Consider the following 16,772-nt stretch of genomic DNA (forward strand, 5'->3'; position numbering starts at 1 on the left):
CCTTCTGATAAAAGGCCCCGGGTTGAACCCTCTGACCCTACTCCTTCAGATGAAGATTCTGAGAGCTCTGTCCACTCTGATAGCCAGGAAGAGCTCTTCCAGACCTATGAGGACTCTGATGCAGAAGATTCCATCCCCTCGGCCTCCCCTCCTGAGGATATTTCTTTTGGGGAAGTGCTGCACTCCATGAGGGAACATTTCAAGTGGCAAGGTCAGGAATATTCTGATTCTAGGAAACGCCTTAGGACTTTCCTTAAGAAGCCTCAGCACAGGCCCTTAGCTATTCCTCCTGTACTTGATGTTCTAGATGATTTGTATTCTGATTCTAGTGCTTCCCCTGATTCCCTTCCTCCTGCTCCAGCCAAGCCAGACAGGTATTACAGGGTCCCAGAAACTCATTCCCATTTATTCAGGGCCCATACTGCTGATTTGGAAACTATTTCACAGGGGCCTAAAGGAGTTTCAGCCTCCACCTCTAAAAATCCTTTGCCCTCCAACAGGGAAGCTAGGTCATTAGAGAGATGGGGCAAAAAGGTTTACACATCCACTACCTTATCTATGAGAGCTTTAAATTGCCTTTTTCATATGTTACAATATCAGGATTATCTGTTAGAAGATTTACAAAAAACATTAGCCACTCCTGATCCTTTAGACAGGAAGACTTTGCAGGAAGCTGTACATAACACTCAGCAAGTTAGCAATCACTTCCTGCAGTGTGGATATGATGCACTGGAAGCTTCATGTAGGGCAGCTATGACAAGGGCAGTCATCCGTAGACATGCTTGGTTAAAAGATCAACCTCTACCAGATCATGTAAAAGCAAAACTTCTGGATGCACCTTTGGAAAAGAACAAGCTTTTGGTGCGAATGCTAAGGATGTGTTAAAGACCATCGAAGAAAAAGCAAAATCAGTTCAGACGGTGAAAGATTTCCTCCAGGTTCAACCCCCCAGATTCAGTAGGAATTGGCCTTCAAAAAACTGGTCCTTTCCTAATCCAGAAAAGTTTCAAAGGGGTAAGAACAGACATGGCCGAGGAAGAGGCCAATACAGAGGCCCTTACAGGGGACGACAATGGCAGCCAGGAAACCAAAGAAGTGACGCAGGGGTTTCACCTGCCCCACAACCACAATCTCAATGACTTTCCTCTACTACCACCTACCAGGGAACAAATAGAAGCTCCCTTGGGCGGGAAATTACCTCTGTTTGCAGAAAATTGGCACAGACTGACAAAGGACAAATGGATTTTGGACATTATAGACCGAGGGTACAGGTTTCATTTTCATACCTTACCAAGAAAACAAGGCATGCCAAACCTACCACAACACCAGAGGGCAGAGGCTATCAAGCAAATCACTCTGCTGACTCGGATGAAAGCAATAGAAAGAGTTCCACAGCAAGAACAAGATCAGGGGTTTTACTCAAGACTGTTCCTTGTTCCAAGAAAAGAATCTCAATGGAGACCAATACTGGACTTGTCTGCATTAAACACCTTTCTCATAGTACCAAAGTTCAAAATGCTGACTTTACAGCAACTCCTTCCCATGCTGGGCAAGGGGTCTTAGCTGATTACTCTGGACCTCAAGGAGGCATACCTGCATGTCCCTATCAGACACAGCTGCAGAAGATGCCTCCGATTTCTTGCAGGGCCAGAGCATTATCAATTCTCAGCATTGCCATTTGGCTTATCTACTGCGCCCAGAGTATTCACAAAATGCCTGGCTTCAGTAATTGCTCATTGCAGGCCCCAGGGGATACAAGTTTACCCGTACCTGGACGACTGCCTCATACAAGCGGACGACAAATTGATGTTGACAAAAAACCTGGATTATGTCATACGATTACTTCAAGCTCTGGGATACACAGTCAACTTCCAAAAGTCAAGACTGCAGCCATCCCAGCAAATAATCTTCTTAGGAGCCAAACTAGACACAGCCTCTCAGATGGCTTACCTGACAGAAGACAAGCAAGAGAAGTTATCTCATTACTTCAAAGGTTTAGCAAAACTCACCCAGATGACTGCAAGGTAATTCCTACAGGCCCTGGATTACATGGCATCCTGCATTCTCCTGGTTCCATTAGCAAGACTATACATGAGAAAGCTTCAATGGTACCTAAAAAGTATTTGGTCTCAACACAGCAACAACTTGGAGACAATCATACCGCTCATTCCATGCCTACAAAAGGAATTCCTATGGTGGGCCTCGGTGAGCCAGGCAAACACAGGTATGTCATTCAAAAAACCACAGATAACACAGACCATGACCACAGATGCCTCTGACCTTGGATGGGGGGGCGCACATGGAAGGCAGGTGTATACAAGGACAATGGACTCCAAAGGAAACACATCTGCATATAAACCAAAAGGAAATGCTGGCAGTAATGCATGCCATCGAGGCCTTTCAACACCAACCCCAGCAAGGCCATTTACTGATACGGACAGACAACACCACTGTGATGTGGTACATAAACAAGCAAGGGGGCACCCACTCTTACCCCCTTTGCAGACTGACAATGCATCTTTGGGAGAAATCACTGAGCCTAAACATCCAGTTACAATCCCAGTTTGTTCCAGGAAAAGACAATGTGTTGGCGGACAGCCTAAGCAGGAATTTCACAGATCCACACGAGTGGAGGTTACATCTGAAGGCCTTCAGACAACTCACTTCGACATGGGGCAAGCCAGAAGTGGACCTATTTGCCTCTCACCTCAACCATCTTCTACCAAAATTCTGCACCAAGGACATAGCATCCAAAAGCTTGGAAAATAGATGCCCTCTCATTCAACTGGAACTCCCTAACAATCTATGCATTCCCACCTCTGCCACTGATGACCTCAGTATTACTAAAGATCAAAGCAGAGAGACCCAAGGGAATCATAATAGCTCCGGACTGGCCAAGACAACACTGGTACTCACTACTACGGAGCCTATTTCACACCAGGAGGTGGGCCCTTCCCCAATTGCCTCTACATTTGACTCAACACAATTTCGAAACAGTGCATCCAAATCTTCAGACACTGCAGCTAACAGCCTGGGAGATCCCATAAATAACTTCAGCCTATCTCTCTCCAAGGAAGTTCAGCGGATACTAACAGAGGCACGAAGACCATCCACCAGAAAGGTTTACTTAGCAAAGTGGAAAAGATTCAGCAGTTGGAATACCAGCAAGGGACATGATGCATCATTGTTGAACATCCCACTCATCTTGGAATATTTGGCAGATATGTTAAAGAACGGCCTCTCATATTCCTCCATAAAGATACATGCATCTGCTATTTCAGCTAGATACAACACTGATCCTCCTGTTTTTTCACACCCTTTACTAAGGCAATTCCTCAGGGGAATCAAGAACATTAAGCCACCAAGAAAGGCCCCAGTGCCAGCCTGGGACCTCAATTTTGTCCTAGAAAAACTGAATCTACCTCCATTTGAGCCAGCAGCTACAGTTGACTTGCAATTTCTCTCATGGAAGACGGCTTTCCTGTTGGCAATTACCTCAGCAAGAAGGGTTTTGGAGCTACAGGCCCTAATGGCAATACCTCCCTTTATTATTTTTCACAGAGACAGGGTTTCATTAAGGACCAACCCTACTTTTATGCCAAAGGTGGTTTCTAGGGTTTCTTTAAATCAAGCGATTCATCTGCCTGCTTTCTTCCCCAATCCTGAGAATAAGGGGGAAAGACTGTTGCATACCTTGGACATTCACAGACAACTTCGATACTACCTGGACAGAACCAAGGCCAGTAGGAAGTCTGAACAACTTTTTGCAGCTTACGCCCCTGCAGTCCAAGGAAAAGCAATTTCAAAACAGACTATTTCAAAATGGATTGGACATTGCATCAGATTCTGTTATTCCTTTCATGGAAAGACTGTTCCAGCCAATGTCAGACCACATTCCACCAGAGCTACGGCCACCTCTACAGCATTCCTAAGAGGGGTGCCTACCAAGGACATTCTAGAAGCTGCTACATGGAGCTCCGTGCATACATTCTCAAAACACTACAATCTCCCCCTATATTCCAGATCCAGAGCAGGCTTTGCTTCGGCAGTCCTGCAGGGTTTGATTGCTACACCTTCTTTTTCCTAGAGCATTCCTCCTCCCTCAGCTAAGCTATGGTATTCTACCCACATGTTATGACTGCAGTTGCATTCTTGAAGGACATAGTACAGTTTTGTACCTACCATAAATGTAGATGTCCGATAGACATGCAACTGCAGTCGGATTTTCCCTCCCTCCATACCCCTCTATGCCTAGGGTCCACTCCTATCCCTGTTACTCTTAGCTGGGGATATCTGTTATGGTGTATTTGTTTTATTGCTCTTTTATTTGTTTGGAATCCTGTTTTTGTCTTCCAATTTGATTACAGCCTTCCTTGGAGGGCACCTGGCATCTGGGGCAAGAAACACTGAAGAAAATGGCGTCGGCTGATGCTTATGTACTCCAGCCGCTCTGACGTTGGAGAGAAATGCGACATCAGCCGACGTCGGACCCAGACTTTGGAATCCGGCCGACCGAGGGCTGCCTGAGGCAGGACAAACCCACATGTTATGACTGCAGTTGCATGTCTATCGGACATCTACATTTATGGTAGGTACAAAACTGTACTTTTGTTCCAGGCAAGGACAATGTTCTGGTGGACAGGCTGAGCAGAAATTTCTTGGATCCGCACGAATGGATGCTGCATCCACACATTTTCTCACAAATAACAAGTGCATGGGGAAGACCGGACATAGATCTCTTTGCTTCTCACCTCAATCATCACCTGGAGAAGTTCTGTTCAAGGACGCACCTTCCTCTAGCCTGGAGAACGGATCCTCTCTCCTTCAGCTGGAATTCCCTAAGAATTTATGCATTCCCTCCTCTGCCATTACTGACCAAGGTGTTACTGAAGATCAAAGCAGAACAACCAAAAGGAATTTTGATAGCTCCAGACTGGCCAAGGCAGCACTGGTATCCATTGCTACTGAGCATAACTCACACCACACCGTGGCCCTTGCCTCAATGGCCTCTGCTTCTAACTCAGCACAATTACAGGACTGTTCATCAACACCTGCATACTTTGCAGCTGACAGCTTGGAGGGTTCCATGACTTTCACCCATATCTCTCTTTCCGAAAAAGTACAAGAAATCTTGCTGGAAGCGTGCAGACCTTCCACCAGAAAAACCTATTCAGCCAAGTGGAAGAGATTCATCATCTGGAATGCCAACAAGGGTCAGGATGCATCAGTAATGAGCATACCACAGATATTAGAATACTTGGCAGAAATGTTTCATAGTGGACTCTCATATTCTTCCATAAAAATTCATGCTTCTGCAATCTCAGCAAAATACAACTGTGACCCACCTGTGTTTTTGCATCCCTTGCTAAGACAGTTTCTAAGAGGGATAAAGAATATCAAACCTCCCAGAAAACCACCAGTACCTGCATGGGACCTCAATTTCGTCTTGGAAAAATTAACTCTTCCTCCTTTTGAACCAGCAGCATCTTCAGAAATGCAATTTCTCTCCTGGAAAATGGTTTTCCTGTTGGCAGTTACCTCAGCAAGAAGAGTTTCGGAGATACAGGCCCTCATGGCAGTACCTCCCTTTCTCATTTTTCATCAGGACAGAGTTTCTCTAAGAACCAATCCTTCATTCATGCCAAAAGTGATATCCAGGGTGTCTCTAAATCAAGCAATTCACCTGCCTACCTTCTTTCCCAATCCTCAAAATAAGGGGGAAAAGCTGCTGCACACTTTGGACATACACAGACAATTACGCTACTACTTGGACAGAACAAAGACCACCAGAAAGTCTGATCAACTATTTGTAGCCTATGCTGCTGGAGTGCAAGGAAAGGCAATCTCCAAACAAACAATTTCAAAATGGATTGGACACTGCATCAGATTCTGTTACTCTTTCCATGGAAAAGGTGTGCCAGCCAGTATTAGGCCACACTGCACCAGAGCTATAGCCACATCCACAGCCTTTCTCAGAGGAGTGGCTACAAAGGACATTCTAGAGGCTGCTACATGGAGCTCCGTGCATACATTTACCAAACACTACAACCTGCCTTTATACTCCAGATCCCGAGCAGGCTTTGCTTTGGCAGTCCTGCAGGGCATTTTAACTACACCATCCCTTTCTTAGATCCTACCACCCCCAGCTTGGCTATGGTATTCAACCCATATGTCAGGACTGCAGTTGCATTCTTGATGGACATAGTACAGTTTTGTACCTACCATAAATGTAGATGTCCGATAGATATGCAACTGCAGTCAGGTTTTCCCTCCCTCCTACCCCTCTGCAATTTTCCTTTTTGGGTCCATTCCCCCTTTCCTCTATTAGCTGGGGATATCTGTTATGGTGTATCTGTTTATTACTGTTGTGCATGTCTGGAATTTTTTATCCATTCACCAAATTTAGCCTTCCTTGGAGGGCACCTGGCATCTGGGGCAAGAAACACTGAAGAAGATGGCGTCGGCGGATGCCTTTATACCCCCAGCCGCTCTGACGTCGGGGAAGGGGCGACATCAGCCGACGCCGGACCCAGACTTTGAAATCCGGCCGACCGAAGGGCTGCCTGAGGCAGGACAACCCATATGTCAGGACTGCAGTTGCATATCTATCGGACATCTACATTTATGGTAGGTACAAAACTGTACTTTCTTCTTCCTCTGCTGTAGTGTATGTCGCTGTTACCCTTTTACAGTACCTCACCCAGTGTAAATGCTTTGTCATTGTATTATATCATAATTGTCAATTATTTATTACATAAAAATGTCTGTATTCTTTTGTTTATGTAGCTTGGAGTTTTCTTCACTGGCCTTCACTGAAAAAGGGTTTTTACCCATTTGGACTATGCAGTTCAACAAATGTCAGTAGATAAATAAGTGTTGGGTGTGCCAGCCAGTGTAAGTCAGCTAGTTTATTGATGGATAACTAAAGTCCCCAATATAAAAGTGTTGGGAATAGTGGGGATTTTGGCTAAGGCAATAAGATATCTGTTGAGGTCAATGAAAGACATAGCTGGTGATGTTCTTCATTCCACATTGCTGCAGTCCTAACTATTGGGGTAGTCCGCTGTCCAGTCGGCCCGAATACCAAAGTATATGGCTGACGTCGGTCACGGCGCATTAGACTGACGTCAGTACGTCAGGGTACTAATGCGCATGACCGACGTCATATCCCCAGTCTTTTTTGCCGCATGGTCCGATGCAGAAGCAATTTTGCGAGTGCAGGTTGGCGTTCTGAAAGTTTCTGAAGTCAGAGTTTCAGACCGAATCAAAGTTGGCTAAGTACCCCGTTGGGGAATATTTTGGTTTTTCTTGCCTCAGTATTTAACCGGATGTCAGAAAAGTGAATAACTGTATTTCTTGTGGGAAACAGATACCTCATAGGGATTACCATACTTTGTGTATACCTTGTTTAGGGCCTGAGCACGACGTTGTTGGATGCCGCTCTTGTGCTAGATTTAACAAACGCACTATTAAGAGAAGGTTAGACTGTGCCAGGTTAGTGTTTGGGAAGCGTTGTAATTATAAAATGCCGTCGGATGCTCCGACGCCCGCTTCAGCCAAAAAGCGCAAGGACAAAGCAGCGAAGCCTAGAGGGGAAGAACCGACAGTCCCGGACGTCGGTTCTTTAGAGGGCTCAGTGGAGCCGGAGGTTCTGCCAGGAGTTTCTTTGGAGTCTCAGGGAGAAACTGTATTGTTGCAGGATGTGTCCTCTCAGGAAGTAGGCCAGGCTGAAGGGGCTTCTCAGGTGGCTGTTCTTCCTTCTATTCCTAAGGTGGTTAGGGCCTCGCCTTCTGTTGCCAAGGCTTCTTTAAGAGGCAGGCCTACTTTAGCTTCTGTGGGGGTTTCTCCTAGTGTTTCAGGGTCTTTGCCTAAGAAGCATATGCTAAAAATGGCAGAGGATTTGAATACTATGATTAGAGGTTGTTCTATGCCCCCTCCTGATAAGAGGCCTAGGGTGGAACCTGAGTTTGAGAGTTTTGAGCAATGTTCGGAGGCTTCTGAGTCTTCTGCTGAGGACTTGCAGGAGTATCCTCCTTATTCTGATTCTGATGTGGATGATTCTACTCCTTCAGCTTCGCCTCCTGAGGATTTTTCTTTTTCAGAGACCCTGCATTCCATGAGGGAGCATTTTAAATGGGAAGGTCAAGATTTCTCTGATTCCAGGAAGAGGCTTAGAGAATTCTTGTTTTTACCCCAGCATAGGCCTTTAGCTATACCTCCTGTTCTGAATGTTGTAGAAGATGTTTTTGCAGAGGCTTCACTAAATCCTGATTCTTTGCCTCCTGCCCCAGTTAAACCGGATAGGTACTATAGGGTGCCTGAAGCCCATAAGTATCTTTTTAAGAGTCCTAGGGCGGACCCAGAAACTGTCTCTCAGGGGCCTAAAGGTGTGAAGGCTTCTGTGGTTAAAAATCCTGTTCCTCCTGATAAAGAGGCAAGGGCTTTGGATAGATGGGGAAAGAAAGTGTACATTTCTTCCACTTTAGCCATGAGGGCGTTGAATTGTCAGTTTCATATGTTAAAATATCAGAATTATCTCCTTTCACAATTGAAGTCTAAGGTGGATGCTCTGGCTGAAGGTATTGAGTGTAAAGAGCTGCAGGATTTAGTTCATGTTTCTGAACAAGTGGGAAAGCATTCTTTGCAGTGTGGTTTTGATGCTGTGCAGGCCTCCTCGAGGGTGGCTGCCACTGGTTCTGTTCTTCAGAGGCACGCCTGGTTGAGAGATCAGAACTTAGCTGAGCATGTTAAGACAAGGATTTTGGATGCTCCTTTACAGTCTGATGTGTTGTTTGGTTCGCCTGTGGAAGCAGTTTTAAAGAAAATGGAGGACAAGGCTAAGTCTATGCAAACGGTTAAGGATTTTTTGCAGGTGCAGCCTCCAAGTTTAGTAGAAATTGGCCTACTAAGGGGTGGACTTATCCTGCTTATGATTCCCAGTCTAGGGGTAGGTCTAGACGTGGTAGGGGCAGAGCTCAAGGTTCTTTTAGGCCTAGGACAGGGAGTTCACCTGCTCAGACTTCTGGTGAGGGCAGGGGTCAGTCCTTTCGTAAGCAGACCCAATGACCTGCCTTTTCAGCTGCCAGTACATTCTCGCCTGGCGGCACCTCTAGGAGGAAGACTGTCTCTTTTCAAAGAAAATTGGGATTTAATTACCCAAGACAAATGGGTTCTGGATATCATTCACCACGGTTACAGGTTTTATTTCCATACCTTGCCTCCTTTCAAAGGCATGCCAGACATTCCTCCTCTACAAAGAACAGAGGCTCATAAACAAATTTCTCTGTTACTCCAAATAGGAGCCATTCAGTCAGTTCCTGTGCCAGAAAGGGGCCTAGGATTTTATTCTCGCCTGTTCCTGGTACCAAAGAAGGGGAACACGTGGAGACCAATTTTGAATTTATCTATCCTCAACACTTATCTGGACATTCCAAAGTTCAAAATGTTGACGTTACAACAGCTTTTACCTCTGCTGGGCAAAGATCACTGGATGGTAACTTTAGATCTCAAGGAAGCTTACCTTCATGTGCCTATAAGACTAAGTTGCAGAAAGTATCTGCGTTTTCGAGCTGGAAATTCTCATTATCAGTTCTCTGCATTGCCCTTTGGCTTATCTACTGCGCCCAGAGTTTTCACAAAGGTTCTGGCTCCAGTGATAGCTTACTTCAGGCTAAAAGGAATTCAAATCTATCCTTACTTGGACGACTGCCTGATTCTGGCTCAAGAAAAGGAAGACCTTCTACAGCATTTGGAATATGTCATAGCAGTGCTAAGATGCCTAGGGTATTCTGTGAACGAAATAAAGTCCAGTCTAGTACCCTCTCAAGACATGTGCTTTCTGGGTGTGAGACTGAATACAGCAGCCCAGATGGCCTTTTTAACCCCGGACAAACAAAAGAATCTTTCCAGTTACTTCCATCAATTATCTCTTCAGTCCGGGCTGACTGCAAGGACAGTCCTTCAAGCCTTAGGGTTCATGGCATCTTGTATTCTGGTGCTTCCCAATGCCAAACTGCATATGAGGAAGCTACAATGGTATCTCAAAAATCTATGGACACAGCACTGCCAGGACTTGGACACTGTCATTCAAATAATACCTTGCATTCAAAAGGAATTTTTGTGGTGGGCTCAGGAATGTCACCTAAACAAGGGACTCTCTGTGACCCGGCCAGAGGCAAGTCAGATTCTAACGACAGATGCCTCAGACATTGCTTGGGGAGCTCATCTAGATGGAAAGTGGATACAAGACAAGTGGCCTGCCAGACTACAGCATCTACATATCAACATGAAAGAGATGTTAGCAGTCCAGTTTGCATTAATGGCTTTCAAGGAGTTACTTCTTCCAGGGCAGGTGTTGATTCTAACAGACAACACAACTGTCATGTGGTACATCAACAAACAAGGGGGAACTCATTCTTACCCATTGTGCAGGCAAGCAATGATTTTATGGGAGACTGCGCTCAGCTTGCAACTAACTCTTCAGGCAAGGTTTCTGCCGAGCACAGAACTCCTTAGCAGATGTGTTAAGCAGACAAATCATGGATCCCCACGAGTGGAAACTGGATCTTCATGTTTTTCAAAAATTGACAGTGTCATGGGGAACTCCAGACATAGATCTGTTCGCTTCTCCACTAAACCACCAGCTGCCAAAGTTTTGCACGAAGGGATTTCATCACACAGCTTGGAAAGTGGATGCTCTTTCTTTCAGTTGGAAAAATCTTCATGTGTATGCTTTTCCACCTCTGCCTCTTCTCCCAAAGGTGCTTCTAAAGGTCAGACAAGACAAGCCAAGGATGATTTTAATAGCTCCAGATTGGCCTCGGCAGCACTGGTACCCATTACTGAGGAGTCTGGTAAGGAAGCCTCCATGGCCTTTACCCTTGATTCCACACCTATTGTCTCAGAGGGACGGTCATCTGCTCAATGTCAAGCTTCAAACTCTTCATCTAACAGCCTGGCATATTCTGTTTTGAAAGACAGCAGGTCTCAACTTCCTCAACAAGTTTTAAATGTGATTATGGAAGCCAGAAGACCTAGTACAAGGAAAGTGTACGGAGAAAAATGGAAGAGATTTTTATTTTGGACTGCAGCAAAGAATTTGGAGATTTCGGAGCCTAATTTGAGTGTGGCTCTTCAGTATCTTACTGAGTTATTGGACAAAGGTTTGTCTTTCTCTTCCATTAAGATTCATGCTGCAGCAATTTCAGCTCACTATGATTGTGACCCACCATTGTTTTCACATCCTTTGTTCAAGCAATTTCTTAGGGGGGCAAAGAATATAAGACCCCCACGTAGAGCTCCTACTCCTGCTTGGGATCTCAATTTTGTGTTGGAGAAACTTACTCTACAACCTTTTGAGCCTGCAGCTACTGCTGACATGAAATACTTGTCTTGGAAGACTGTTTTTTTGTTGGCCATTACTTCTGCAAGAAGGGTTTCTGAGTTACAGGCCCTTATGGCGGTTGAGCCTTTTTTGATTTTTCATAAGGATAGGGTATCATTACGTACTAATCCTTCCTTTATGCCTAAGGTGGTTTCTAGTGTGGCTTTAAACCAAACTATTCATTTGCCTACTTTTTATGCAGATCCCCAAAATAAAGGGGAAAAGATTTTGCACACTTTAGATGTACACAGGCAATTGCGTTATTATTTAAGCAGGACTAAGGATTTTAGACAGTCTCAGCAGTTGTTTGTTTCTTTTGCTTTGAGTTCAAAGGGCAAGCCTGTGTCAAAACAAACTATTTCTAGGTGGATTGGGTTTTGCATTGCATTTTGTTATTCCCATCATGGCAAAGAGATTCCAGCGGGATTAGGCCTCATTCCACTAGGGCTACTGCCACTTCAACAGCATTTCTAAGGGGTGGCAACTAAGGATATTTTGGAGGCAGCTACTTGGAGTTCAGTGCATACTTTCTCTAAGCATTACCACCTTCCTCTCTACTCTAAGTCTAGGGCTGGTTTTGCCACAGCTATTTTGCAAGGCATGTTATCAGCTCCTGTTTCCTTATGATTTGCCAGCCTCCCTTACCTCTGCTTTGGGATTCTACCCAATAGTTAGGACTGCAGCAATGTGGAATGAAGAACATAGTACAGTTTTGTACCTACCATAAATGTAGATGTTCGAGGATCCACATTGCTGCAGTCCAATTTACCCTCCCTCCTTCCTCTCTGTGTTTAGGGGTGGTTGTGTAGGTGAGATTATATTCTGGTACCTTTGTATATATTGTATATATTTTTGGTGCAGGTATGTTTGGTGTGTTTTGGTTTTGGCCTTGTCTTTTTAGGGTCTTCTGACATCTGGGGCAAGAAAAGACTGAGGATATGACGTCAGTCATGCGCATTAGTACCCTGACGTACTGACGTCAGTCTAATGCGCCGTGACCGACGTCAGCCATATACTTTGGTATTCGGGCCGACTGGACAGCGGACTACCCCAATAGTTAGGACTGCAGCAATGTGGATCCTCGAACATCTACATTTATGGTAGGTACAAAACTGTACTTTCTGTAGCTGTGAAATGGTACTTAATCTTTTTTCGGGTGATTTGGACATGTCTGACTTCAAACTTGTGGTCCTGAAGAATCAGTCATGAGGTGACAGTATCCTTGACAAATTCTGATACATCCCTGCAATTGCTGGTAGATCTAAAGACTTGATACGTGTTAAACGCAACTGTATGTCTCTCCACATGTGAGTTCAAGATGAGGGAGGGCCTTACAACGTTTGACTTCCTTATGTTTTGTAGTGTTGTGCATTAATTCATGTTCCCCTCTACTTGTCACTCATTAGACCCATTATAGAGTACAACACCCCTTTTGGAATGTACCTCACAAGACATCTGCAGCAGCTGGAAAGGCCACAGAAGTACCTCACAAAGAGGATTACTGGCCTCAAACAAATGCCCTACACTGACCGCCTCAAAAAACAACAGCTTTACTCCGTAGCATATTGCCTACTCAGAGGTGATCTCTGCCTAACATATAAAGCTATGTCAAACCCAGAGCTGTTGGACATGCTACACCTAAAGAAATCCCAATCCCTCCAAGCTACATGCTCTAGGGACCTAAACCTTGTCACCACAATAAACAGGACACGCTGGAGGGATAGATTCCTGTCCCAGAGACTTCCTATATTCTGGAACAAGCTACCCATCTATGTCAAGCAAAGTTCTTCATTAGCATTCTTCAAGAAAAATCTTGATGAGTGGATGGGAAATAGGAAATACACCCTGGGGATCACTTCTGTGTCTCTGCTGGACAGTGGCACAGGAAAATACCTTTCTTGGGTGGCGCAAGCTATGGCACCTTGCTGGCTAGGCTTACGTAGGCCCTTGGGCTGATAGCCTAGTACCTACCTATGAATAGTATGTTAGTTGTTAATCATTTTGCTACCTAACAGTTAACATGGCAGCATACCAAGTTAAGTGACATTTCTTCATATGTCTGTCCAGATCCGCATGTACATAAGAGGCTGCTGGCCTTGCCTCATGTGTCACATTTTTTATGTACTTTATCTGGGATTTGTTTATTCAGCTGATATTTTTTTTATATTCCTTGCCATCCATTTGAGGTGAATGTTGGTATCTGTTTAATTTTACTGTCTGCATGTGGAGGACAGGACACTTAACATACTGAATTTTCTGCACATTATAAGAATACCAGCACTTAACATTCCTTCAAATTTTATTGATGGTTTTGAGTTTGAGGCCATTCCACTTTTCTAAACTCAGCAATTAAGTCTAATACTTAATTTTTTTATTATTTTTTATCTGTGGTATTCTATGGCCCCTATCACTACCATCAGTGGAACAATTCTAGAAACTGTGTTGCTTTAGTTGTGCTTGTCTCTTAAACATTTCAGTAAATAAAGTCACTGTATTCCATCAAATATTCAGTAGCTGTTCCTGTCTTGTTTTATTCCATAGGGTTACAACAAGGCTGTCGACTGGTGGGCATTAGGTGTACTAATCTATGAAATGGCAGCAGGTTACCCACCTTTCTTTGCAGACCAGCCAATACAGATCTATGAAAAAATTGTTTCTGGGAAGGTAAGCTTGATCACATGTAACTACTGTAACTTTGCCTCACAGCATTGACACACAGACATTTCTAGAATTGAGAATGGTGGGCCTGCTTAACTGCTAATCCAGTTTAATAGTATTTCTTGTAGTAGTAATAGTGGTTACACTATCAATATATCATTTAATGCAGAATCAGTTATTTTGATTGTTGGTTTCAGTGAATTTGCTCTGGTGTGCTTTAAATCAGGCTTTATTTATACTTTGGATTTTGTATGTACACACACACACACACACACACACACACACACACACACACACACACACACACACACACACACCAAAAAATAGGGAAAGCCAATTGTACAGGAAGGATAACAGCATATGGCATTCTTAGATAAACTGTTGTCCTTGTTAAAGATCATTTTGAATTCTTACTGAATACAAGAAAACAGGATTCAAGCTGGTATTGCTTGTTTTAACCCATGGTTTAAGTGAAAACAAAAGATGAGTGCTTTCGATCTTGTCAGAGCTTCATCAGATCTAAGTTGTACATGTAAGTGACCAGTAATATATACTTTTCAATTTACCATAAAAGCCATGTAAATTGCAATGAAGCCAATACTGCAAGAGAACATAAACAGACCACATTCAATGATTTTATTGTGATTGTTGCTGTACACTCTTAAGTACAAAACCACTGTGTATCTGTTAGTAGCAAATAATGTAAATATCTAGTCCTGTATTTATATTACTATAGGAAATAATCAAACAGATGGCCGATTCACTTCTGTGTGAAATACTTTGATGCTAGAGGGGAGGAGTACGGTGGTTAACTGAATTAAAAAAAAATTTATGCTGCCAAGGGCAGAGGTATAATAAAAACTTATCAACTATGTTTGAGTCCTGGAAGTATTTGAGAAAAAAAAAAACAGAATTACACTCTTGAGTGGTAACAAGACAAGCTAAAAGAAAAAAGTGTGTGTGTGTGTGTGTGTGTGTGTGTGTGTGTGTGTGTGTGTGTGTGTGTGTGTGTGTGTGTGTGTGTGTGTGTGTGTGTGTGAAAATTACCAATCTCAGAGCACATAGAGGAGGGGAAATTGTAAGATTCAGTAATGGGCAATACAAAAGGACAGTGTCAAGCCAAATTAAAAAAAAAAAGAAAAAAAAAAGTTAATTAAATGTGCAGAAACGTAAACACAAATATCTGTGTGTATGTATATTTGTGTGTGTGTGTGTATATATATATATATATATATATATATATATATATATATGTGTGTGTGTGTGTGTATATATATATATATATATATATATATATATATATATATATATATATATATAGCATGTCCAATTAAGTCCAAGTTTCCAATAGGCTTTAAGTCAAATCTGCCATTCAAGTTCTTTCTTTCTCTAGCATTGCATTCAGATTGCCTTGTAATGGGGCCCAATTTTATTCTCTTTATTACATGAAAAAAAGTTCTCTCAGTTCCTGTAGATCTCAACATGTCTGGAAAAATGTGCCCTGGTGTCTGAAAGATGATTTCTCACTCTTATTTTGAGAGGATTAATTGTTTTTCCAATGTAAAATGCTTTGCATTTTGAGCAGCTTGACCAGAATGCTACAAAGTTACTGTTGCAACTATAGCTGTCATTGCAGACATATTTTTTTTTTTAGTTTGGACATATAAAATAGTTCTTTTGACTCATAAATGCACAGCATCTGCAGCCTAAGGGGTTGCCGGGAAAGGTTCCTTCCTGTAAATCTGCAGGTGCACTAATTTCTTTAATATTTTCTACCCAGCTTCTAATGTTTCTTCCTTTCTAATAAATGAAGGATGGTTGTGGGTCTAGAATCTGATTGGTTTCTCCTAATCATGCTCCAGTTTTCAACCATTTTTCTTATTACTTGTGAATCTTTGGAATAAGTTAGAACCGTGCTCCTTTTATATTTGTCATTTCCTTCACTGATACTTAGTTTAGTGGCTTTTTAATGGTTTCCTTCCTGGAGGGTTTCACCAGCACTAAATCATTATTTTGTTAGTGGATTTTAATGGGTCCCAGTGTGTTAGCCAGCAAATTTTCATTGTATCCTCTTTCCAAAAAGTCTTGCTGTAGTTGATTTAGGTTGTTGAGAAATCAGTTGATACAGATCTTATATTAATATTTATAACAACAGTTTATCTAAGCACGTCATATGCTGTTATCGTTCCTATACAACTGGTTTTTCCTATTTTTTGGTTTGTTCTTCCTTAAGGAAAGTGTTTATTACTCTTAAGGCTGGAAAACTACATTTCCCCAGTATTAGGTTTTGTTGTCTGTATATATAGCCTGCATATGTGTATATATACACATATATGTGTTTGTATGTCTGTCAGTTGATCGAGTTTTCAGAAACTCAAAATTCATAGCAGCGAGACAGTATGACTGAATTTTCAAAAAAAACTGAAGCTTTTGAATGGAGATCATGGTACAGTGAGGATTGGAAAATTTGCTGTTTTCCTCAAAGTAGTGCGATGTCTGAGTTGGTGTATATAATTTGCAGGTGGTGTGGGGGAGCGTAAGCAAAGATTTGTGTGTTTTTTAATGTTTTTAGTTTTCAGATATTCAGTCATATCATAGTTTACTAGGCTAATGACCCTAGGGCCCTTACAAGCCTGGCCATGTTTTACCCTTATTTCCATGATCAGCACCTATCATCTGTGTCCAAGAGGAACATAGGTGGAACTCCTGGGGTGAATTTATGGTTATCTAT

General features: G+C 42.9%; 1 protein-coding gene across 3 annotated transcripts in view; it reads left to right on the plus strand.

Annotated features, from left to right (window-relative positions):
* LOC122812185 (cAMP-dependent protein kinase catalytic subunit alpha) overlaps positions 1-16,772 on the plus strand; it is a 1,510,797-nt gene that overhangs the window by 1,110,329 nt on the left and 383,696 nt on the right. For all 3 annotated transcript variants that reach the window (XM_044084507.1, XM_044084506.1, XM_044084508.1), the window contains exon 8: positions 13,925-14,047. In XM_044084507.1, the coding sequence (XP_043940442.1) occupies positions 13,925-14,047 (123 nt within the window). The remainder of the gene's footprint in view (positions 1-13,924; positions 14,048-16,772) is intronic.

This window comes from Protopterus annectens, chromosome 9.part0 (genome assembly GCF_019279795.1).
Source record: "Protopterus annectens isolate FY-2018-M chromosome 9.part0, PAN1.0, whole genome shotgun sequence".
NCBI classification, from domain to species: domain Eukaryota; kingdom Metazoa; phylum Chordata; order Ceratodontiformes; family Protopteridae; genus Protopterus; species Protopterus annectens.